We start from the raw sequence: 25366 nt of genomic DNA, 5'->3' as shown, positions 1-25366 counted from the left end.
AAACTTTGGTCTTTGTTGTGGATTAAGATGTTAAATCAATAAATTTGAAGAAAATCATGATAGCATTTGTCTTAAAACTTAAGAATAATACTTTCATTTAAAAGTTTAATGAAAGTTGAATTTTTGTACTTTACTGTTATGAGATATCTAAAAACATATACATGGTAGGGTGTCCCAAAAATAGCGGGACGGTCGAATATTTTGCGAAATGAATATCCGACCGAAAAACTGAAAAATAAGTGTTCAATATTTTTCAAAATCTATCGAATGATACCAAACTCGGCCCCCACTCCACCCCCTGTAGGTAGGGTGGGTGTTAACTTTAAAATCTTAAATAGGAATCCCCATTTTTTATTGCAGATTTGGATTCCTTACATAAAATTAGGCAACCTTTATTCGAGACAAGTAAATTATAGAAGCAGTCTAATATCTCGAGAAATACACTTCCAAATGAAAAACCAAAAAACGTGTGTTTTGGGTTGGGGTAACTTTAAAATCTTAATTGGAACCACCGTTTTTTATTGCAGATTACGTAAAAATAAGTATTCGAGACATTTTTTAGAATTGTTGATAGATGGCGCTGTAATTGAAAAAATACAATTTATTGGCGCCATGTACCAAAAGATCTAAAAGATGTCTCGTATAAATGTTACCTACTATTTTATGAGATATTCAAATCTGCAATAAAAAATGGGGGTCTCTATTTAATATTTTGAAGTTACCCCTACCCCACCTCCATGGGATGGAATGGGGGGTCGTGTTTAGTGTTATTCGATAGGTTTTTGAAAAATATTAAACACGTGTTTTTTGGTTTTTCATTTGGAAGTGTATTTCTCGAGATATTAGACCGTTTCTATAATTTACTTAGTGTATAAAGATAAATTGTTTTTCCGATTATAGCGCCATCTATCAACAATTCGAAAAAATGTCTCAAATAAAAGTGACTTATTTTTAGGTAAAAAATGGGGATTCCTATTTAAGATTTTAAAGTTACTCCCACCCCATATCCAGGGTGTGGAAGGGGTGTCGTGTTTGGTATCATTCGATATATTTTTGAAAAATATTGATAACATAGTTTTCAGTTTTTTGATCCGATGTATATATATTTCGCGAGATATTCTACCGTTCAGCTACTTTTGGGACACCCTATATGTACATATTAGATAATACAACAATAGTACAACATAAGTCGTAAGAACTATTGGACATTAGTGCGAGGGAGTGAAATTACTCATTTGTCGTAAGAGACATACATTTTTTAATTTTTTTTTGGTATTGTAATGAAATGCTTTTTTATGATATTCATACTTTTTTATTTATTTACAATAAGCTCTTTGTGAATGTATAGTGATACTGATTGATTATATTTTACCTACATAAATCTCTTTTATTGTTTTTATAATTTGCATTTTTAGAAATTAAAAGTTTCGGATTTTTTACGACTTGATATAAGTACACTTAGATTTATGTACCTTTAATTTACGCAGCAAGTATATAAGAAAACATGTCAGCTTTTATAGTTAGATATAAAATATCCTTAGAAATAATTAGTGTGTACAGAAATTTTCATTTTTAGTCAAATATTTCATAAGACGTCTAGAAACTTACTTCATATCAATGGGATAACCGTCTTTCAACCAAGTAATGGTAGGTACTGGAAAACTATTAGCTGCACAGTCTAAAGAAACGTTTTGTCCTTCAACGAATGTTCCTGGCAAAGGTTTTGCAATAAAAGTAGGAGGTGTTACGTGTAGTGCTTCTTCTTGGTCCCTATTTATGTGCAAAATAGCTTTATTGCTCAATTTATACGAGCTCAGTCCAGAAGCATTACATCTGAAAAACAAATATCTTAAATAACTAGACAACACTAAGACAAAAAGGCAGATCCACTAGAGATGCGATCCATATAATTACACAAACTCAATCGAAAAATGCCACGAACACAACATAAAACTCCACACCTTCTTCGTAGACTTTAGACAAGCCTTTGAGAACATTGAAAGAATAAAAATTATTTATCGAAATAAAAAATCAAGATATACCAGCAAAGTTAATCAGATTAACAAAGATGACCATGGATGGATCTCGAGCTAATGTAACAACAGAAGACGGTAGCACAAAATCAATTGTTATAGAAACTGGAGTGCGACAAGGCGATTCCCTGTCAACCACATTATTCAACATAGCAGTAGAAAGAACAATTAAGGCCAGCGGAATTAAAGGAACTATAGCCCATTCCTCAACACAAATAGTAGCAAATGCAGATGACATAGTTCTTATGGGAAGAGACAAGGGAGGATTAAAAGAAGCAGTATCAATCCTGGAAAATTAAGCATGGAAAAGAGGTCTAGAAATTAACGAAGTAAAAACAAAATATGTACTTTACTCTAGAAGAAAAGATATCAGGAGGAGAGAAATCAAGATAGAAAACCACACTTTTGAAAGAGTTCAACACTTTAAATATTTGGGAGTAATTGTGAATGGCAAAAATAAGAGAAGTGAAGAAGTAATGAAGCGAATACTAGCAGGCAACAAAACATACTGGAGATATCTTAAGCTAATAAAGGACCAGAACTTATCCAGAAATAAAAACTGAAAATATACATAGACCAGTAGTTACATACGCAGCTGAGACAATGTGCCTTACAGAAAAAGATGAAGAAAAATTAAGAATATTAGAAAGGAAAATCTTCAGATGGATTATGGGCCCGATAAGAATGGAAAACGGAGAAATGAGAAGAAGAATAAACCATGAATTAGGAGAGATAATAAAGGGAGAAGATATAGATAGATTTATTAAAGTGCAGAAACTGAGATGGCAAGGACCTAGTTATTAATAAGATCACAGATGGAAGCCAAAAACTAAAAGACCAAGGGGAAGGCCCAGAGAGAAATGAGAGGACCAGTTCATGAGAGATATCAAAATTCTGGAAGTGAGAAACTGGAAGGAACTATGCACATATCGAAATGAGTGGAAGAAAATTGTAACGAAAGCCAAGTCATACAACAAACTTTGACAACACACAAGAAGAATGCGGAGTGATTCACTGCAATAAGCAAATCAGCGAGCCCTAAGTAAGAGCGGCAAACATTCCATCCAGAATGAAAGGCCTTGATGATGATGTTTGGACAAAATCAAATTAATAAAAAGACTAAGTTTTCACTCTAATGGCATATAAAACATGATGCTATTCTACATCCAACCAGAATGAAAACAATGGGAACCTTCTCTGGTTACACCTTCGAGGCTTCTACAATTTGCAAACCATACGGATGCTGACACTAAGGAAGATGAGGGAATTCTACAATTTACAATTCACGTCCCATCTGCTCAGCGCGGTAAAGTTCCAACGAGAATGGTTCCCTTCATACTCCAATCAGAGTAAATGTAAATCAAAAATGAATAACCATTTTCAATTTCGTTGCAAAACGAAAATACAGACGAACCATATTCTAGTCCAATCAGAGAGTGCAGCAAGCACCTCTACCGGTTTCGAAACTTATTAGTCTCTCATCAGGAGGCACATATTATGCTGCTCTCTCTGATCCAATCAAAACAAACCCCAGCGTGCAGTCCCGGATTGCAACGAACGAAACGGCATAGATGCCCTAGCGGCAACTGCTAGCAAAAAGACTAAGTTTTCACTCTAATGGCATATAAAACAACATAATGCTATTCTACATCCCACCAGAATGAAAAATATATAATAAATCTGGTGGGATGTAGAATAGCATTATGTTGTTTTATAAATATTTTAAATATATAATAAATCTGGTGGGATGTAGAATAGCATTATGTTGTTTTATATGCCATTAGAGTGAAAACTTAGTCTTTTTGCTAGCAGTTGCCGCTAGGGCATCTATACCGTTTCGTTCGTTGCAATCCGGGACTGCACACTGGGGTTTGTTTTGGTTGGATCAGAGAGAGCAGCATATGTGCCTCCTGATGAGAGACTAATAAGTTTCGAAACCGGTAGAGGTGCTTGCTGCACTCTCTGATTGGACTAGAATATGGTTCGGCTGTATTTTCGTTTTGCAACGAAATTGAAAATGGTTATTCATTTTTTTCAAATTAATAAGAGATTAGCTAGTAATGTTAAAAATGTTTGGCCCCATGTTCATCTGAAAGTGTAAATTGCTACAAATTTGTTAAATTAAATAAAAAATAAACCAAGGAGAAACTTTGCTTACATTGTTTTTATTTATGTAAAATACAATATTATTACTGGAATTTCCCATTTGCATACATAGCCTTAGGCAACAAGTAATTATGTATTATTAAATGTGTATGCAACTATAGATCTACCAGGATTTATTGAATAATAATTATAACAGGTAGAACTAAAAACAATGTTACTAATACTTGTGAAACGATTCTTGTATTTTTCAAACATACGTATTGCTCAAATTAAATTATGAAAGATAATCTTGACTAACTGTCAACTTGATTAAAATGATGCTGATAGTGAATTCAAATTTACAATTTTAAAATGTTTTTAAAATGAATCTACTATTAATCTAGAGAAGTAGCAATCAATATTAGTTTGGTCCTACGCAATTTGCTTTCAACAGCAATTTTACTTTAAACTTTAAAGGCCATTAATAGGTAAATCCGAGTAAAAGAACATTTATTTTTCATTTGTAGGTAATATCTAGATTCTACACTTTAAAGATAAATTGAAACAATTAAATTGGAATGACACAAAGAGATAACACAAGAACTAAGATATCAAAGAAAAGTTAGAGATATACACACTATTGCAATAAATTATCATTTCGTTGTAAAACGAAACATACGAAACACAAATAGCCGCCTTATATTTCAGTTCATTCAGAGAGCGCCATAAGCACCTTAACCGGTTTCGTACCTTGTTAGGTTCTCATCAGAAAGTGCATATACGACTATCTCTGAACAAACTGAAACAAATCGGGCTGCTAGTATCGATTCACAAAGAAACAAGATAATACGGATGTCGTGGCAACATCTGCTTAAAACAAGCGAAAGTTTTATTTTAATAGAAATGAAATAATATTAAAAATGTATTATTTATAAAATAATTTAAGTAAAATGCAATTTTTAGATTTCTCTCAGCTTTCTTTGCACCCTTACTCGCTAGTTGCAAATTTTAGAACCCATGAAGGTTTTACCAGAAAACTTGGTCCCAAAATAAGGTTTCATTTTTAATATTGTTTTGTTTTTTTTATTTCCACGGGACAAGCCCATACAGTTACAATTTTTTACAAATTTTGGAACAATTTAGTAGATACTAAATATAAGTCATATATATAACACATAAAATATAATAGTTAAAAGAAATAAATTACATACAGAACAAATTAGAAACAGACTGGTAAGGGTGGACAAAACAAAAAAATTAAGAGGCAATATTAATTTGTTGCAAGTCGCGTATAAATTTTTTAGGTGTGGAACTAAAATTAAGCCTCTCAGTATTTTGATTTGCTAGACGTAACATTCTAGTTATAGGTTCATTGAGGCCATAATTACACCGATGAAATGGTACATGATAAGTGTTTTCAACTGCATTTCGAGTACTGTATGAAGGAGTTTTAAAACCAACCTTACATAGACAATAATGACTATTTGCTGTACCATTTAACAAACTATACAGAATTTTCAAATCAAGGTGATAATGACGTTCTTCCAGGGTATTGATATTTATATATGCTCTAATTTATTCATAACTGTAAAACATGTTACTCCCAATAGCTCTAATTTTAAATCCCAAAAACCTAAGGAATTTATTTTGAACTTTTTCAATTTTTTTTAGTAAGGTGACCAAATACTACAACAGTATTCCAAGTGAGGTCTGACAAGAGAACAGTATAACAATTTTAGGGTATTGGGACTTTTAAAATTATAGCAGTTTCGTTTCATGAAGCCAACCATCTGTAATGCCTTTGAAATAATAGAATCAATATGATCTGCGAATTTTAGCGATTTGTCAAACAGTATTCCAAGATCTCTTATTGTATTAACACAATATAGTGGTGTGTTATCAAGTTTATATTCAAACGGAATATATGTTCTACCTTGATAAAAACTAATTTTATGGCACTTTTTGACATTTAGCTCCATTTCATTTTCTTTACACCAACCCTGTACTTTATTTAATTGAAATTGTAGATTTTCGGAATCGTCAGGACTAGATATTTTGAAAAGATTTTTAAATCATCCGCAAACAAAAGCTTACCACAGTTTATATCTACAATATCATTTATAATTATAATAAATAATAGCGGACCCAGATGTGAACCCTGAGGGACACCAGAACTGACAACTACATCCTGAGATAGACAATCCTGAATCCTCACTACTTGGCGCCTTCCTATCAGGTAGTTTTCCAACCATTCAAGCAGTTTCCTATTGATTCCAGCAGCTTCTAATTTAGACAATAGGATGCTATGATTTTCCCTGTCAAATGCCTTGGAGAAGTCTGTATACCCACCCTCCAAAGCACTTGGCAAAGCATCCAAATAGAAAAGAAGATTTAATTCCGATGATTTGTGTTTCTGAAAACCATATTGCTCATCTACTGGAAACAATTTGAAACATATCGAGAGGCAGTCCGACACTAAGCTTTCAAATAACTTAGGAATAGCGCTTAATATAGAAATTGGTTTGTAATTTGTAATGTCGGATCTACTACCAGCTTTATGTATTGGCGTTAAAAACTTAATTTCCAAGGATCAGGAAAGTAACCAGTATACAAAGAAGAATTAAAAATTGTTTTAATTTTATTAAAATAAAACTTTCGCTTGTTACTATTGCAAAAGTTAATGTCTATAGAATGAAAAAACTGTCGACAGGCAAAATTTAAAATTGCAAAATAATAAATGCTCAAAGTTACATTCGGTTTCAATAATGCCTAAGTTAGATGTGAAGCAGTCAATTAATATAAATTATTTGATCAGTGAGAAATTTTTAACCATTACCTGTAAGATCCTTGATCTGATTCAACGACTTCGTCAATCTCCAGAGCACCTGAAGGCAGTATGGCCATTCTTACATCATCTATAATAAGAGGCCTTTCATCTTTGAGCCATCTAATTTTCGGAGATGGGTTTCCAATGACGTGACAAGCAAAATATGCACGTTGGTTGACATATACACTTAAATCACGTGGCTCTTCTTGAAATCCCACTAGATCTAGAAAAATAATAGTAAAGTATATTTTTTAGACATAGCCGATAAAAAGTAGCTATATTAATTATAACTTAACGAAAATTAACTCTAGTAAAATTATTTTATTCATATACTCAATATGATTGTAAACAATAATATTGTGTAATCGAAATATCTGGTAGACAGAATAGAAGCTAAAAATGGCTCAACTACTGGTACACTTCGCGTCATAAAAAACTGGTACAACTCTTATAACCAAAAATCGCGTTTTTCAAGTTGTGTAAGTTGATCTTGTCACATCTGTCATTCTAATTTCTAGGGCAACGTTGCCAGCTCAACGAAAATATTATTTCAAACTAGCTAAAAGCATAAAAATATGCATCAGCTAAAAAGTGATAAATTTTCATCTTCGGCCAAGCTTTCCAAGGTTTCTTCAATGATGGGCAATTTTTAATAATAAAAATAATACCTATCTAAAAACTTTATACATTTTTTAATGTTATTTTTTTGTATTTAGATTTAGTGCAATTCCGTTATCTGTGATGGCAACAACGAAGTGATTCACGAACCATTATTATGTCCGGTCTGAACACAGGTTTACATTGGGAAAAAAAGTGTACCAGTTTTATATGACGCGAAGTGTACCAGGCGACAGTCAGATTGTATTAACTCTTTGACAACATGATATGTTGTCAGGTTGTCATATTATTGTACACTGGTGAAAGTGACCTCTAGCCTCTAACTTCTCATGAAGCTAGAGGCTGAAGTGTACCAGGCGACAGCCAAATTGTATTAACCCTCTGACAACATATGGTACATTGCTGAAACTGACCTCTAGCCTCTAACTTCTCAAGAAGCTAGAGGCAGGATTCCTCTGGTAAATGTTGACAATGGTATACTATAATTATAACGTAAATATCTATAATATTTCCTTGTGATATTTAGAATGCTGCAGCTACTGTTAAATATTCTTTCTAGAGGATACAAAATAATTATAAAATAACTTACTGGCTATGCTCAGTTTGGCTATCCTGCTTACTATGGATCCTACATTTGGCAAAGTTGCAATACATTGGTATTTGCCAGTCAATCTTTGTTCCTCTATCACACTAGTAATATATAATGATCCATTGGTAAGTTGAGATCTATAAAATAAGAATAAAAAGCAAAATTACGGAATATGTTGCCAAAATCATGATTTAAACCGATATCATTTATTCTTTTGTTGAAAGATATTTTCCTAAAATTGTAAGGTTTGTTGGCAATTCAGTAGTTTTTAGTAGTAGTGATATAGTAGTTTGGTTATATTTTAATATAACCAAATGTGCTGTGGCAGAAGTTTTTAGTAGTAGTAGTGATATAGTAGCTTGGTTATATTTTAATATAACCAAATTGTTGTGACAGAAGTTTTAAAAAGGTGTCGCAAAACAGGAAACTACTGAAAAAGACTGGATCACAGATGAAAACGGTGTATAAGAACAGCAGTGTCTACCTTTTCAATGACCCTTAGACATTACAATGAAAATTAAAAAAGATTACAAAAAAAGAGAAAATGTCTGTGTAGAAGCTGAAATATTTTATAAAATAAAATTTTTACAAATAACACAGTCCAAAAAAGAGTCAAAAATAGATAAAGTTTTTACATTGTCATAATAAATTACCTGTATGAATCACCAATAAAAGTCAGTTTTGATCCATCCTGATCCAACCACTGGATAAGTACACTGGATTGATGGTGGGAAGCTCTTACAACACAGTCAAGAACTGTTGATTGCCCTGATTCTACAACTGTATCTGATGGTTCCACTGTGAATTCCAAAATATGTGCTGAAAAAAAAATAACAAAAAATACAAAAACACCTAAAAGACTTCAATTCACAATAAAGTGGTGAATACAAAAATTGAAGAATGGAAAAATATTCATTAGATTAGATCCACCGAAAACTTAATTTTTTTTTTAAATTGTGATTATCGTGGCATGCTTAGTGATGTGAGTCGAGAATATTTCCAAGCGAATATTCGCGAATATTGGAAAGTTTCCGAGAATATTCGCCTATAAAAAATGGAAATATTCTCCTGACCGCGAATATTCCCGGAAACTTTCAATGGAAAATTCTCGAGAAAATTTCCGAGAATTTTAAAGAAGGTTTCCGAGAACTTTCCATAATATTTCGGAGAACTTTTGAGAATATTTTCAAGAGCCTTTTGGACATAAGAGTCAGTGACGTAATTTGAATTTACATGGAAGTAGCGCTATTTAATTCACATGGTCGGCGAACCTATACCACTGCCAAGTGGAACATTGTTTTGATCATTACCTTCATTATTTTTATACTAAAAATGCCTAAACTATACTAAAATCACAATAAAGATCCACTAGAAATAAACAAACTAAGACACGTTGAATGTTAAGAGGAGTAAGTACTCCCGTAAATCAAGATTTACAATGTATAAACTTTGCAAATCATGATTTGGGATTTACAATGTACATAAATATTGTAAATCATGATTTTCCAAATTATCAATTTCCCAACAATCTTCCAAATCATCAAAGTCCTCCTCGAACATTCAATGTGTCTTTGTTTGTTTATTTCTAGTGAATTTTTATTGTGATTGTAGTATAGGTATAATGCATTGGAATATTTCAAAAGAAAAATAATAAATAAAAAGAAAAAATTCAAAACTACAATAAACTTAGATCATTAAAACTTCTTGTAAAAACTAGATGGGTTCAATCCTTAATTGTATATATAACATTATTGCGTCTAAAAGTGCTTTACCGATATTTATGGTCATAGAAGGAGAAAATTTAAAATTTTCACGGAATTTTAAACAGAACTGTCTGCGATGATGAAATATTTTCGATAAAGTTACAAAAAGTAGCAGTTGTTCTAACACCAATTGTGAAATGGATTAGGTACTTTATTGGAAGGCAATATGTTTAAAATATCCCAGGTTGTTGATGCATTTAAGGGTACAGAAAATATTTTTACCTAGAATATTCCATTACTTCCAATTCATAAGTCTGAGGAAAAGGAATGCTTATCTAAATTAGAAAAAAAAAGGCAGTGAAGCCTGTGCACTATTTTTACCTAGAATATTCCATCACTTCCAATTTATAAGTCTGAGGAAAAAGAATTTTTAAATTAGAAAAAAAAACGGCAGTGAAGCCTGTGCACTATGCTGCAAACTTACTTCATTCTTCTTTAACAGGACAAAGCCTCACTGGTGAAGAGCATATTAGCTATGCAGTGTATAGCTGCATTTTAATTAATTTTTTTAATAAAATAACTTTTTTATTTTTAAATTATAATGGCTAATAACAAATATTCAGAGTATTTTTTAATTAAGTTAAATAAATTTTTAGTATTTTTGGACATTTAATTTTTAACATATTTTTTCTGTAGTCGTAATACCACAACAATAAGTAAAGCTAACTACTGATTTGTATAATTTATTATAATAATTTTAATAAAAATGCAATATTTCCATAAACTTCCGAAAATTTCCAATATTCCCGGAAACTTTCCGGGGTTTGAATCTTCCCGGAAATTTTACATCACTAGGCATGCTCTATAGTAAATCTAAAATACTGCGGAAAACTTGCCAGACTCAGATCATAACCATAACAGGCTTCCTTACTGGACATGTGCCAGTCAAAACACCCTTGAAAAATCCATCTTCATCTTTTTTCAGCCAAAAGCATGGATGTTGCATATAACACCATGACCAAGTAAGTTTACTGTCATTTTGAAAATACATAGCCCCTTAAACAACTTTGGAGCATAGAACCACATTTACATAGACAGAGCATAACAGCTGTACTTGCTGAAAACACAATCTCTTGGTGGACATATTCAATAAGTTAAAATTAGAAACTATTGCTCCGATGTTATTGAACTTACTTCTAGTGTGCCACGGGGGTCTCACTGTTCCCCCTTATTGTTTTGTTTGTTTATTATTTATCGATTTAACAAATAAATTAAAATACACGGATGTGTTAATGTTTGCACAATCATGGTCTCAAACTCTTTGGAAGAGGTAATACAATGTTAGATATTGATCTTATCCAGGATGATTTTAATGCTCTATGGTTGTGGTGTTCGGAAAATCATTTACAGCTAAATACTCACAGAAGTGTTACAAAATAAGTGTTATAAAATAACATTTTTCATAAAATTAAGAAACCAGTTGACTCTTTATACTACATTGGTGGAAGGAGTTATCTGAAGTCAGTAGTATTATAGACCAGGGCGCATCTGTAAAAATATTAGTACATTTGGACGTTGAGAGGTGACTCAAATTTTTTTGCAGGAATTGCTTAAAAATAACTCAAATAATAATATTTGAGTTATCCTCCCTCTCAAAAAGGTCCGGAACATTGTTTAAATAATCAAAATGTCAAAAAATGAAGGAAAAATTCAATTCTTTTCTTTGTTTTTTGATTATAACTTTAAAAGTATTCATTTCCGAGAAAAGTTGTACTGACATAAAAGTTGCGTAATTAAATTTCCCAGAATATAGAATTGGTTAAAAATTTAAAAAATAGTCACCATTGTTGCAAAATAGCAATAATTTTGAAAAAACCATACAAAAACAAGTATTTGCATTTTACGTTTTTCAACCATTTATGCTACACTTAGGACCTTCATGTTTCACCCAGAAAAACTTTATGATACACTAAAACAATACTGTAAATTTCATTAAGATCGGTTCAATAGATTTTGCAATCCAGCTTTCGCAAAAAAAATTCATTTTTTAAAATGTTACAGGACTGAAAATAAAGCAGATAGTAAGTTGAATTTTTTTTGCATATAGAAGTGTACTGTACCTTTCATTTTCAATTTGCAAAATAAAAATCGATTAACTACCACGGCATCAGGAATTTTTTTAAATAAACATTAATTATTGGTGCTACGCGCAGGACAGCGGATAGTTTGCTCTGATTGGGCATTCCAATGACCTTTGATAATGATTGATACATTTTAATTTTTATTACATTTCGATATAGATAAATAAATTTGTTTATTGCAAAATAAAAACACATACTCTATCCTTTGAAATAACACTTTTTTAGCAAAAACTTTCTTTGTTCATATATTTTAACTTAGAGAATAAAAGTTTATTATTTTTAAACATATGCAATTGTTTAAACAATATTTCACAAACAATAATAAAATTAGTTGGATTTTTGTGGAATTAAAATATTAAAATACAACAAAATATAGAGTAAGAAAATAATATATTAGATAAAGATTGGAAGAAATTTTGGTGGAAATCAATTGTGTGAATCGAACACCGCTGTCCAGCGCATAGAACCAAAACTTAATGTTTATTTAAAAAATTTCCTGACACCGTGGTAATTGATCGATTTTAATTTTGCAAATTGCAAGTGAAACATACAGTACACTTCTATAAGAAAAAAAAAATTCAACGTGCTATCTGTTTTATTTTCAGTCCTGCAACATTTAAAAAAAATGAATTTTTTTTGCGAAAGCTGGATTTCAAAATTTAGTTTGCAAAATCTATTAAATCGATCTTAATGAAATTTACAGTGTTGTTTTACTATATCATAAAGTTTTTCTGGGTAAAACATGAAGGTCCTAAGTGTAGCATAAATTATTGCTATTTTGCCACAAGGTTGACTATTTTTTAAATTTTTAACCAATTCTATATTGTTGGAAATTTAATTACGCAACTTTTATGTCAGTACAACTTTTCTCAGAAATGAATAGTTTTAAAGTTATAATCAAAAAACCAATAAAAAAAATCGAATTTTTCCTTCATATTTTGACATTTTTTATTTATTTATTTATTTATTTTCAACGGGCTACTGCCCAATAAGATTACAAGTTTATAAGTCCAATATACAAAATACATGTGTCAATAATAATTAAAATACAATAAAATAGTAATAATAAAACAATAATACAATAAAATATAAATATCACAAACTTAATCACACAAATCAGATTTATATATCACATTAATGACTATCTATCCAACAACTACTCAAACAAACATACGTCTGAGGCCAGAGATGAATTCAGACTTCGGTGCAAAGAAATCTAAATCAGGGTGAATATTTGCCCATCTTAGTGCTCGAGATTTATTTATTTATTTATTTATTTATTAACGGGGTACCACCCAATTTAATATATACACAAAATATTATAATTATCTAGTGATACAATAAATATAAAGATATAGTAAATATGTATGACAAAAATTGGCGATGTAGCTATATAGAAAAAACAAATATTAAAATAATACAAAGTAAATAACAAATATAAATCACATAAGATTACAAATTTTTTTTTAAACACTGTCTACAAACATTTTCCGAAGCGCACAGCAACAAATCCAGGTCTATTCTATTTCCATTTAGAATGATTCTACTCAGCGGAGAATGCCTACCAAAGTTGCAGCGATGAAATTTAATTGCAAAATTTTGGGATGTTCTAGTAACTCTAGAGGGAACATTAAAGTCAATTAGAGACAGTAAATCATTGCAATTAATTTTTGAATTCAGTATTTTATGAAGAAACAAAACATCAGCATACATCCGTCTGGAAGATAGCCTAGGAAGGTTTAATTTATTTCTAATTTCTGAGTAGGAATGGTCACTTGAAGGTTTGTGTAATTTAAAACTCAAGTACCTAATGAATTTATTCATATATATGAGATAAAAAGTTGTTATATGCATAGTTGGTTCTATGGATAGGAACACAGAATGTTTGATTTGATCGAGTTCTACGGAGAGGTACGTGGAGACCGACCTGCTCAAGTAGCTGAGGACACAAAACTATTGAATTAATTATGCCATATAGAGCATCCTTGCAGCATTAATTACTCGTCGGTCACGCAATGAGAGAATACCCAATTGGGTTTCAATTTGATAATAATATAACTGATTTAACTCAAAAGGTATACCCAGTTTATATGCTATGTACCTTAAGAACTTGTGTTGGACTGTCTCGATTTTTGTTATGTAAATATTGTAAGATGGAGAACAAAAACACAAGAACAATACTCTAGATGAGGTCTAACTAAAGAACAATATAGTAATTTAATTGCTTCAATATTCTGAAAGTCTCTAGTGCATCTTTTTATAAAACCCAGCATTTGTAAAGATTTGGAAATTTTTGACTTATAATGTGATTCAAATAAAAGTTTACAGTCTAAATTAATTCCCAAATCACGAATTTCAGTAACCCAGTCAACAGGAATATTCTGTATATTATAATTATATTCTATTGGGTCTCTCGATCGTCCAAAAGAAATAGCATGACACTTAGATTCATTCAGGGCCATGGCATTCCGCATACACCACTCACTCAACTGATCAAGATCATGTTGAAGATTAATACAATCTTCTGTATTGTTGATAATTGTATAGAACTTTAGATCATCTGCAAAAAGCAGAGGTGAACTGTGTAGGAAGCAGTGGTGTATATCATTGATGAATATGTTAATTAACAGGGGCCCCATTTTGATTATTTAAACAATATTCCGGACCATTCTGAGTGGGAGGATAACGCAAATATTATAATTTAAGTTATTTTCAAGCAATTTCTGCAAAAAAATTTAAGTCACCTCTCAACGTCCATCTCAAAACAGATGCGCCCTGGACTATAGAGACAAGTGTTATTTTTGATAGTCATCTCCAATTATTCATTGATCATTATATTAATACAATCTTAGTGAAATCAGCTAAAATGTTAACACACTCACGGACACACTTCACATGTAGACACATCTTATGGAGTAAATGACTTCATATGCAGTTGTGTCCGTGAATGTCCGTGTTAATTCAAAAGGACTATCGTGCCCAGCAGTTAAAGTGTTATAATGTGCATTGGTAAGATCTCTCTTAGAGTATTCTTCAGTTGTATGGTCTCCTAATTATGAAGTACACTGGAACCCCGATAAGTCGGCCTCTGATAACCCGGAAGTCCGGCTAACCTAGACCGATTTTCATCTCAGACAAAATAAACATTTTTTACTTTGACTGACTTTTACCAAGAAATAAACAATACTCTATGTAACTGTATGTAACTTAACTGTATGTAACATAAACTGTGCATACGTATTTCATGTTTTTGCAATTTTAATGTGTATTTGTTTATTATTTTTATTTGCAGTCGGAAAAATGAAAAAGTACCCATGAAAGCTCACATCAATCACTTATTTTGCATTTGCTGTCTTTTTCTATATCAAACGCTTGTTATTTATAGAAAAAGACAGCAAATACAAAATAAGTGATTGATGTGATCGTTCATGGGTAATCTTTAATTTTTTCGACTATATATTTTATTAATTTTACCATATTCTCCAGCTAAACTGGATTTTCGATAACCTGGATTGGCCACGGTCCCGGATCCGACTTATTGAGGTGTCACTGTACATAAAAAGTTGATTGGGAACATTCAGGATAGATTTCTTCGTTTATGCTCATATAGATTTAATATACCTAGACAGGCACATGATTATCAGAAAATGTTAAGTCTGTTGAAGTTGTCTACTTTAGAATCTCGAAGATTGATGTATGATGCATGTTTTATACCTATTTAAATTAATTCGGTTTCAATTTACTTATCCTAAACTTTTACATGTTGTCAATCTGTGTGTACCTTCCAGGCAACTTAGAAATACAAATACATTCTACACTACCTTTCTTCGTCTTCTTTCTCGAAACCCCTTATGCCCCTCAGGGGCGTCGGAGGTTTTATTCATCCTCTATCCATATCTTCCATTTCATGCGGTCCTTTGCTAACTCTTTCATTTGTTGAAGTGTTTTTCCTTTTTCCGTCCAATTTCTATAATTTGATCGATCCATCTCTTCCTTGGCCTCCCTTTCCTTTTTTTACCATATCTTTTTGATTCCATCACCTGCTTAGATAGTCTTCCTTGGTCCATTCTGATAATGTGTCCATACCATTTTAATTTTCTTTTTTGGATCTTGGTTATTATCGATTCCTGTTTCAGTCTGTGTCTAATATCTTCATTTCTTATTCTGTCCAATTTCGTTTTTCCTGCTATTTTTCTCAGCTGCGTTTATTGTACTGTCTATTTTTGCATTGTTTACCCATGTCTCACTTGCATATATTAAAGTTGGTACAGATATTGCATTGTATACCTTCAGTTTTATTTCTTTATCTATTTCTTCCTTTCCAAATATTGTTTTATTTAGTGCATAGTAGATCTTATTTGCTTTTTTCGCCCTGTATGAGATTTCTTGATCTATCTTTCCATCCTCTGATATTATTACTCCCAGGTATTCAAATGTCGAGACTGTTTCTATTATTTCGTTTTTGCACCTAAATATCGTTTGGTTTATTTCTTCCCTTTTCTTTTGGGCTACTATCATGGTCTTCGTTTTCTTTATTTACCTCCATTTTGTTTATTTCTATTGCATCTTTATTGTGATTGTAGTGTAGACAGTTGTGTCTCAGATTAGCGAATCAACTATAACCCACAAATCAACTTTTTTCAGAAAGTAGATGAAACATTCCCTTTATGTAACTTTATGGGGAATTAACCTAATAATTTTTTTCATTAATCTATAGATCAATTATTGATTTCTCATAAAAATATTAAATTAATTCCTCCTAAAGTTACTTTATGAGGAATTAATCTAATATTTTTTTTTCATTAATTTGTAGATAAATAATTGATCTAATAATTTTTTTCATTAATTTATAGATCAATTATTGATCCACAAATTAATGAAAAAAAATATTAGATTAATTCCTCATAAAGTTACTTAAATAGAATGTTTCATCTGCTTTCTGAAAAAAAAGTTGATTTGTGGAATACAACCTTTTACATTTCAACCTTCGATATGTTAATGCATGGATTTGAATGTTGATAGTAGATTCATATTAACAAAAATTGATATTTTTTGATATGGTTAGTGGCTCCCCAATTACAGGTTTAATGTAGCTGATATTTTGCTGGCCATATTATTATTCAAAATATTCAACTTTGATCAATTAGCCCTTATGTTTGACTATATTATTCTTACATGCTAGTAATATAAACTGATCTCAGATATATTTGATCTAATTTATACCTACCAATGGAATGTAAAGTAAATAACCTACACAATTAGATGTTATCTAAATCTATACAGCATTTTATCTAAATGGGCAATAAATATACATTATCATGTGTTTGTTTTTATCTTCATTATATAAACAAAATTGTCAAGGAAATCTAGATTTTGCTAATATTTTATACAATAGAAGTTACTCCTAATAGGATTACTAATGTCAAAAATTCATATTTTTAAAGTTAATGATTACCTAATATTGTTTTCAATGATAAATAAAGTAGTCTCCAACCCTAATATTAATAGATTTTATTATTCAAACGTTTGAACACAATCTATGAAACAATAAAAATTATTACTATTAGATCATAACATTTTTTAAAACAAATAAAAATAGACAAATAAGTCTAGTAGACAACCTATATTGTTTTTATTAATATTTAGTCAAACTTTTAGCCCTATCGTATAGTCCAGTACCTAAAATCTCTTTTAATACAATCATTTAAAGGTGTAAAATATGAATAAAAGAACATCATGTACCTTGTATTAAGCTTTGTATAGATGTCAACACAGAAGCAATCACTAATATTACAATGAACTTGGAATAACACATATAAAAACAGTTTTGGAACATTTTCGAAATCTCGCGATCACTTATTTGTACAATTATTAAAGTTCATTTTGAAATATATATAAGTATATAGTATATTTAACTATATATCACATTATTACTATTATTAATCCTAACATTTCTTACAGCTGCCTCCATTTTGTTGAGTTTGACTTTTACTGGTTGGGTTTCGATTGTTTAGAAATCGAATACTAATAGTTGTCGCTAACTTCGATTGTTTGCTGGTCTCACATCGATGATTTCTACGAAGTATCGAGAATTAAGCCTGTTACACACGTGAAGGTATTTCCATATACAGTGAGCACGTAAAGGTTGGAATAAATTCATTTTTTCGTGAATAGACGATTTTGTAGACAAATGCCGAAACAGATCGATTTTTATATTTAAAATATGATTTTTAAAATATGCCATTCTAGTGACGTCACAAATCTGGGCGTGATGACGTAATCGATGATTTTTTAAATGAGAGTAGGGGTCGTGTGATAGCTTATTTGAAAGATTATTTAATTTTAAATTCAGTGATATAACCATTAATATAACTATTTATACAAGGTGTCCAAAAAAAATTTTTAATAAAATAATTAAGACAAAAAGAAGAATGTATTTAATTTATTAAATTCAAAATTTATTTTACTACTGTCAAAAAACAAGAAAAAATGTTTATTTGACAAATTACTATTGTTTTTTGCGTAAATCAATGTTTATTATTCAAATAAAAATTTTTTCTGTTGTCTGACAGCCGTAAAATGTATTTTAGCTTAAATAAATAACATGGATTCTTCTTTTTGTGTGAATTAATTTAATTTTAAAAAATTGGACACCCTGTATAAATGATTATGTTGATGTTTATATTAGTGAATAGAGAATTAAATAACCTTTCAAATGAGCTACCACACCATCCCTATTCTCATTAAAAAAACCATCGATTACGTCATTACACTCAGATGGATGACGTCACTAGTATGATATATACACTCACCGGCACGAGAAACGGGCACCCTAAAAATGGGTCATTTTTGATGTCTCGTATCTCCTAAACCTGTTGTCCGATTTAAGTAATTGTTTTAATATGTTATAGCCTTGTTCTTTAACAATATCGCTGTAAGATTATTGTTGCTAGACAGGTAAATTTTCATTGTATACCGGGTGTACCAATCAAACTGGTTTTTTTTCTCAATTTTCACAACACATTGTGGAATATTCTAGCCTTTATAAAATATTAAAATTAAAACCCAAATATAGCCCCAGGTTATCTTAACATTCTGTTTTTTTATTCATTCGCTTATGTTGGATAGTAAAAAAGTTAGGGACTTTAACAACTAGCCATGTTCTTTATCAATACAGGGTGTTTCTAAATAAGTGCGACAAACTTTAAGGGGTAATTCTGCATGAAAAAATAATGACCGTATGCTTAATAAACCTATGTCCGCAAATGCTTCGTTTCCGAGATACGGGATGTTGAATTGTGTCTTACAAACTGACGATTTGTTTATTGTTCTAAAACCGGTTGAGATATGCAAATGAAAATTGGCTAGGTGTTAAGAGGTAGTTATTCCGCATTTTTTGACATACATTGGATAGCGCTAATCGAAAAGGAACCAAGCTACATTTGGCAAAAACTGAGTTAATAGCTCCAAACGACAACCAGATATTCACTTTATATGTGTAAAAAAATGCGTACGTCTACAGAGCTTCTAGCGACATCTGTAGAAAAAAGGTCCAAGCGACAATAAAAAAAACAGGCAGTATTCTTTAATATAAAAAGACCCAAGCAGTGGTTTCTTTTATACTTTTGCAATAAATGCAACCAAACGACCTGTAAGGCAGTTGATTCCTTTTATAATATTGCAAATATTGTAACCAAACGACATGCAAGGCGGTTGGTTCTTTTTATATTATTGCAGTATTTGTTAACAAACGACATGCAAGGCGGTTGGTTCCTTTCATATTATTGTGGACATTAACCTTTAACTACACGCGCTGGCGTATTTTGTACGCCAAATATAAGAATTCTACTGCAAATATATTTAAAAATTTAATTTTTGACCTTGTTTATCTCTCTAACCTATCACTGGAATGTGCTTTACAATTTGGTTTTAGTTTCGTTATAATCGGCATTCTGGGAATATCGTAATTTACAGTTTATTATTTGTTGCTGCCGGTGGTGGACAATATACGCCACGATTATATTAATATAAGTATTAATATAAGTACACATTTCAATTGTTTTTTAGTCATTATGGCACAAAATATATTTTTCTTTATAAACAATACTTTTTCTCCTGTAAAAAATCACATTTCAAAAAATTTTTTATTAGTAATTTTATTTATCATGGAATCCAGTTATTCCATAATTCCAGTTATAAATCCCAGTTGGCTTACTGAGAAGGAACTCCAAGTATTCACTGATGCCGAATAAGGTTTATTAGGATTAAATGAAATGATTGACAAACAACTAAGTGTATTTTTACAAAAAAAAAAAAAAAACAAATCCGCTGTCTTTAAGTGTATTTTCTTGTGGCGTATAAAGTACGCCACGCGTGTAGTTATGTTATAACTTGATGCGCGGGTAGTTAAAGGTTAAGTCTTTATTCCAATTTCTTCCAAAAGCTGCCCTTCAATTCTACAAAATTAAAAACGTAGAGGATTTTGAGGATGATATTAAAGGATTTAGTTCCTTGCCTGACTTTGATTTGGACGCAGAAGAAATTTAATGAAAGACATATTTTAGCAAAACTTACGTTCCTATACTTAAATATTAGTTTTAAAAGTTAAGTATTTCCTTGTTTAGAATTTGTGATTTTATGATTTTTTTAAGATTTTTTTTATCCTACTTATCACTCATATTAAGAATAAGAAAATTAACGCAGATATTTTTTTGTGAAAGAGAGATTAAGAAAAGTTACGTTCCAACACTTGAGTATTATTAGTTTTAGAGAGTTTTTTGTTTGTTAAAAATTTTTGATTTTATGAGTTTTAATATTTTCTTTTATTACTTAAATTACGAATAAGAAAATAACCAAAGATATATTTTTTAAAGATAGGTAAAACCATACCTATACTATGAGTTTTAGTTTTATAAGTTTAATGTTTGGTTGAAATTTTCGAGTTTTTTTGCCTTAAGGCCATCGGTACACAATTCGCAAATATTTTACGGCTATCCCTACTTTTTGTCTTTACACGGCAAATTACGTGTAGTAAAATTCACACTGGTATGGATATGTAAACATTACTAGAATGTCATTCTACTTGACAATGTCATCATTAACTTTAAAGAGATGGCTTTTGAATATTCTTGGATAACTGCTATTTGTATAATTGCAAATTACTAATTCAGTTAATAATTAAATGTGATATTTTTTTCAGTAACTATGTATTCAGTGGTTGTAATAATTTACATATACAACAAAATAAACTAATACTCAATCGAGAAAAGAGGAAAAATGTTAAAGTGATTTTTTAATAACATATTGTTAAGTACTATATGGAACGCTTACAATTTTGAACATCTTTAACAAAAAAATACTTGGATCACAGCCTGATGTATTCTCTGGTTGGATCTTCCATAAATAATAAACAATAAATAATTTTTTATCTAGTTCATTACGTCTTAAATCAATTATTTATCAAATACACTATCAATATTATTTAATTAACAACTCAAAATATTCCCGATGCCATGTCAAATATTTAAAACTGTCACTGTCTATTGTCATCATATTCTATTTGATTTTACTCAGTGCGTTGTATGACAAAGATAGCGAATGTTCGATTTGGAAAATATCACCACGGACCACGGACCACGGGTCCATTTTTTCGAATCCTGAAAAAACTAATAAATATTTTAAAAAAATTTAAACGCAGAATAAAAGACAAAATTATTATCGAGGGCCGAAAGTCCCTTAAAATAAATAAAAAGTTTCTTTTGAATGAAATATTTTTAAAAATCACACTACATTTTCTCTTAGTTTTTCACCCCTCTAATTTATTAAAATAAACATTATAGAAGTTTTCAGGGACTTTAGGCCCTCGGTAAGAACGTAATCTTTCATTCTGCGTTTAAATTTTTCAAAAATACTCATTAGTTTTCTCAGGATTCGAAAAAAATTAATCTCCATTTGAATAGCATTGCTGCCGAAAATACGTACCCATCCTCTTAAGAAAAGTTATGCTCCAACATTTTTTTAAAGAGCCTAACTTATCCGTCACCCTGACGTCACCAAAGTTTTTTTTAAACCAAACTAAATAATATAAAGCAAAGTACAAAATTACTATAATTTTAAAATAGTGCATTACAGGGGTCCCGGAAAGATTGATCATAAATTATACCACAGATTCTGTTACAGTCCTTTGAAGTTACAAAATAAAAATCAATTTTTTCCAATATGTGGAAAAATATTTGAGATTTTTTATTGAAAATAGACATGTGGCATTCTTATGGCAGAAATATCTTAAAAAAATTATAGTGAAATTTGTGCGCCCCATAAAAAATTTTAGGGGGTATTGTCCCCTTAACTAAAGGTCCTAATCGAAAAAACTGTGGAGTACAACCGGCCGCTAGTTCTAGTATTTGTTGACTACAAAAAAGCATTTGACACTATTGAAATAGTAGCCATCTTAAGAGCTTTTCGAGATTGTAGAATCGACTACCGATATTCCAACATTATTCAACATTATATGCAAATGCCACAACAGCAATAAACCTCCATACCCAAACTCAAAAAATAAAACTAAAAAGGAGAGTTAGATAAGGAGACAACATGTCACCAAAACTATTCAATGCCGTAATGCAGCATGCATTCCAGATGCTAGAATGGCAAAACAGAGGTTTGAATGTCGATGGAGAAAGTCTGAACCACCTACGATTTGCAGATGACATAGTTCTAATAACCGACGACTTAAAGGAAGCCCACGAAATGCTGCAAGAACTATAACGAGTTTCTCAAAAAGTAGGGTTGAAAATAAACTTTGGGAAAACTAAAATATGATTACCAATTTAGTACCTAGCGGACCACTGAAACTAAAAAACTGCCATATCGAAACAGTTGACAAATAAATCTATCTGGGCCACGAAATACAAATAAGTAGAGACAGCCAAACATGCGAATTATCTAGAAGAATAGCTCTAGGATGGGCGGCGGCGGCGTATGGCAAACTCAAAGCCGTGTTCAAGGAAAACATCCCAATAAAGCTAAAAAGAAAAGCATTTAACCAGTGCGTACTTCCGGTGCTTACTTATGTAGCTGAAACACTGACACTGACTAAAACATCAATAAGAAAATTACAAGTAGCACAACCAAAAAGGGAAAGATCCATGCTTGGCCTAACTTTGAGAGACAGAATACGAAATGGTGAGTTACGGCGAAGAACTGGAGTGGAAGACATCATAGAACGCATTACAAAGTTGAAGTGGAAATGGTCAGGACACGTCGCAAGACAGAGAGACAACAGATGGACAAAGAAGATTTTAGAGTGGCGGCCAAGGGCAGACAAGCGAAGTCGTGGAAGACCACCTACCAGATGGACCGACGACATTAAAAGAATAGCGACAAACTGGATTGCAGCTGCCCAGAGAAGGGTGGAGACATCTTGAGGAGGCCTATGTCTGACAGGGACAAATTTGGCTGTGTGATGATTAGTTAAACACAATATTTTTAAAACTTTTTTACGTCTTAATACTTTATCGAAAAGCCAGTCTTTATCGAGATATTTTGAATATTTCTCAAATCCACCACTCACCACATATTTGTATATGGTAAAGTACGATTATAGAGACCTGGTAATAGTATGAACATTTATTTATAATTTAAATTTTTAGGTATATTTTCAACCATATTAAAAAAGAAGCCACATCTCGATAAAAAGTGTATTATCGAAAAAATACTAAGACGCAAAAAAGTTTTAAAAACACTGTGTTTAACTAATGGTACCGCAATAATAGTTTAATTGCAACGTATACAAACATTTGGGGGGTTTAAAGGAACGAAACCCCCATAAAATTATTATGTAACCATATTAAAATGAAGCCGCATCTCGATAAAAACTAGCTTATCAAAAAAATACTAAGAGACAAAAAAGTTTTAAAAATATTGTGTTTAACTAATGGTACCACAATAATAATTTAGTTGGAACGTGCACAAAAGTTTGGGGGACAAAACTTGTCTAAGGGAACAAAACTCCATAAAATTTTTATGGGGTGTGCAAATTTCACTGTTTTTTTTATTAATAGGTCTGTTCGTACAGGAATCAGAAACTATCACTGACTATCAGCAACTGCACGACGCATGCGTGTTTCAATATTAGCGTTCGCACAATTGAAACACGCATGCGTCGTGCAGTTGCTGATAGTCAGTGATTCCTGTACGAACAGACCTAATGATCCTGCCATAAGAATACCACATGTTCAATTATTTTCAATAAAAAAATCTTTAAAAGTTTTCGATATTTTGGAAAAATTCGATTTTCAATTTGTAACTTCAGAGGGCTGTAACTTTTTTGTGTGCACTGTACACTATTGTATATAGGTATGTGAGGTTCGATCAACCTATTTTTGATTTTAGAATCTTTGGTATAATTTATGACCAATCTTTTCGGGACACCCTGTATAAATATTACAAAAAATATTGTAAATACATTCTATTCGACTTCCGATTTAGCATTAAAGTGATGCATAGTTTTTCTGGAATCAATTCGCGTTTTTCTAAATCCATCCCTCAATACGCTCCACAAACTGCTAGAGAAGCTGTTGTCACAAGCTTGACACATCGTTCTACACATTGTTTGTGGCAGTGATATTTCTCAATCTCAATGTTAAAAGGGTCTAAGTTAGGATTCTTAATAAAATCTCGCAGATTGTCACTCGACAATCTAGAGAATATAGGTGGTTCTGTAAGGTGATATTCTTGATAGTTAAATAACTCAAAGTAGTCGTTTGAATCAAAATTTTTATAGGAGAAAGTTTGAAGACCCTCACGTTTTTTGATTTGGTCACTGGCAAATATTTTTTGATGTCCAAGGGGTAGATCATTTGAATGTCGCAGACATACAAACCACTGAAGAGGGTTTTTAAGATGTTCTTCTAACAGTCGTATTACATCACCCTTAACTCCAGTATTTGCGACTGTTCCGTCATATGCAATAACTGAATTTGATACTTTCTGATGTACCAGACAGCGGAGACACCAAAACTTATAAAGTTTTGTCTTTGCGTCGGTACCTTTCTTCTTTTACTGTTGTTCTCTTTGAATATATGTATTTGTTTTGGTTTTTCCCTATCAATCGAGCTTATCACCATTTTTCTGGGACCTCTTTGATTTAATAGAAATTCGCGATCATACAACCAGAGGCACTTTTTGAGATTTGCTACAAAGACAATTCATCAGAGTGTCACATTTGCATGCATGAAAATTTAAAAACTATTTTTACTCAGCATTTTAAAACTATTCGACGTATCCTTTTCATTTTTGGCAGGAAGTATAGGTGCTATACAAACTACTAAACTATGTTAAACAAACGTTTCTGGCTATTATCAGAGGCG

The 25366-nt window shown here is 31.3% G+C and overlaps 1 protein-coding gene across 2 annotated transcripts in view; it reads right to left on the bottom strand.

Annotated features, from left to right (window-relative positions):
• The window catches only part of LOC126881976 (neogenin), a 110872-nt gene extending 92888 nt beyond the window's left edge, over positions 1 to 17984 (bottom strand). For both annotated transcript variants that reach the window (XM_050646725.1, XM_050646726.1), the window contains exons 1-5: positions 17739 to 17984; positions 8806 to 8971; positions 8153 to 8289; positions 6955 to 7168; positions 1609 to 1833 (exon numbers count right to left, since the gene is read on the bottom strand). In XM_050646725.1, the coding sequence (XP_050502682.1) occupies positions 1609 to 1833; positions 6955 to 7168; positions 8153 to 8289; positions 8806 to 8971; positions 17739 to 17832 (836 nt within the window). In that variant the 5' untranslated portion in view covers positions 17833 to 17984. The remainder of the gene's footprint in view (positions 1 to 1608; positions 1834 to 6954; positions 7169 to 8152; positions 8290 to 8805; positions 8972 to 17738) is intronic.
• Positions 17985 to 25366: the final 7382 nt, after the last annotated feature.

The sequence above is a fragment of the Diabrotica virgifera genome, chromosome 3, assembly GCF_917563875.1.
Source record: "Diabrotica virgifera virgifera chromosome 3, PGI_DIABVI_V3a".
Classification (NCBI taxonomy): Eukaryota; Metazoa; Arthropoda; class Insecta; order Coleoptera; family Chrysomelidae; genus Diabrotica; species Diabrotica virgifera.
This window is presented reverse-complemented; position numbering and strand designations above follow the sequence as displayed.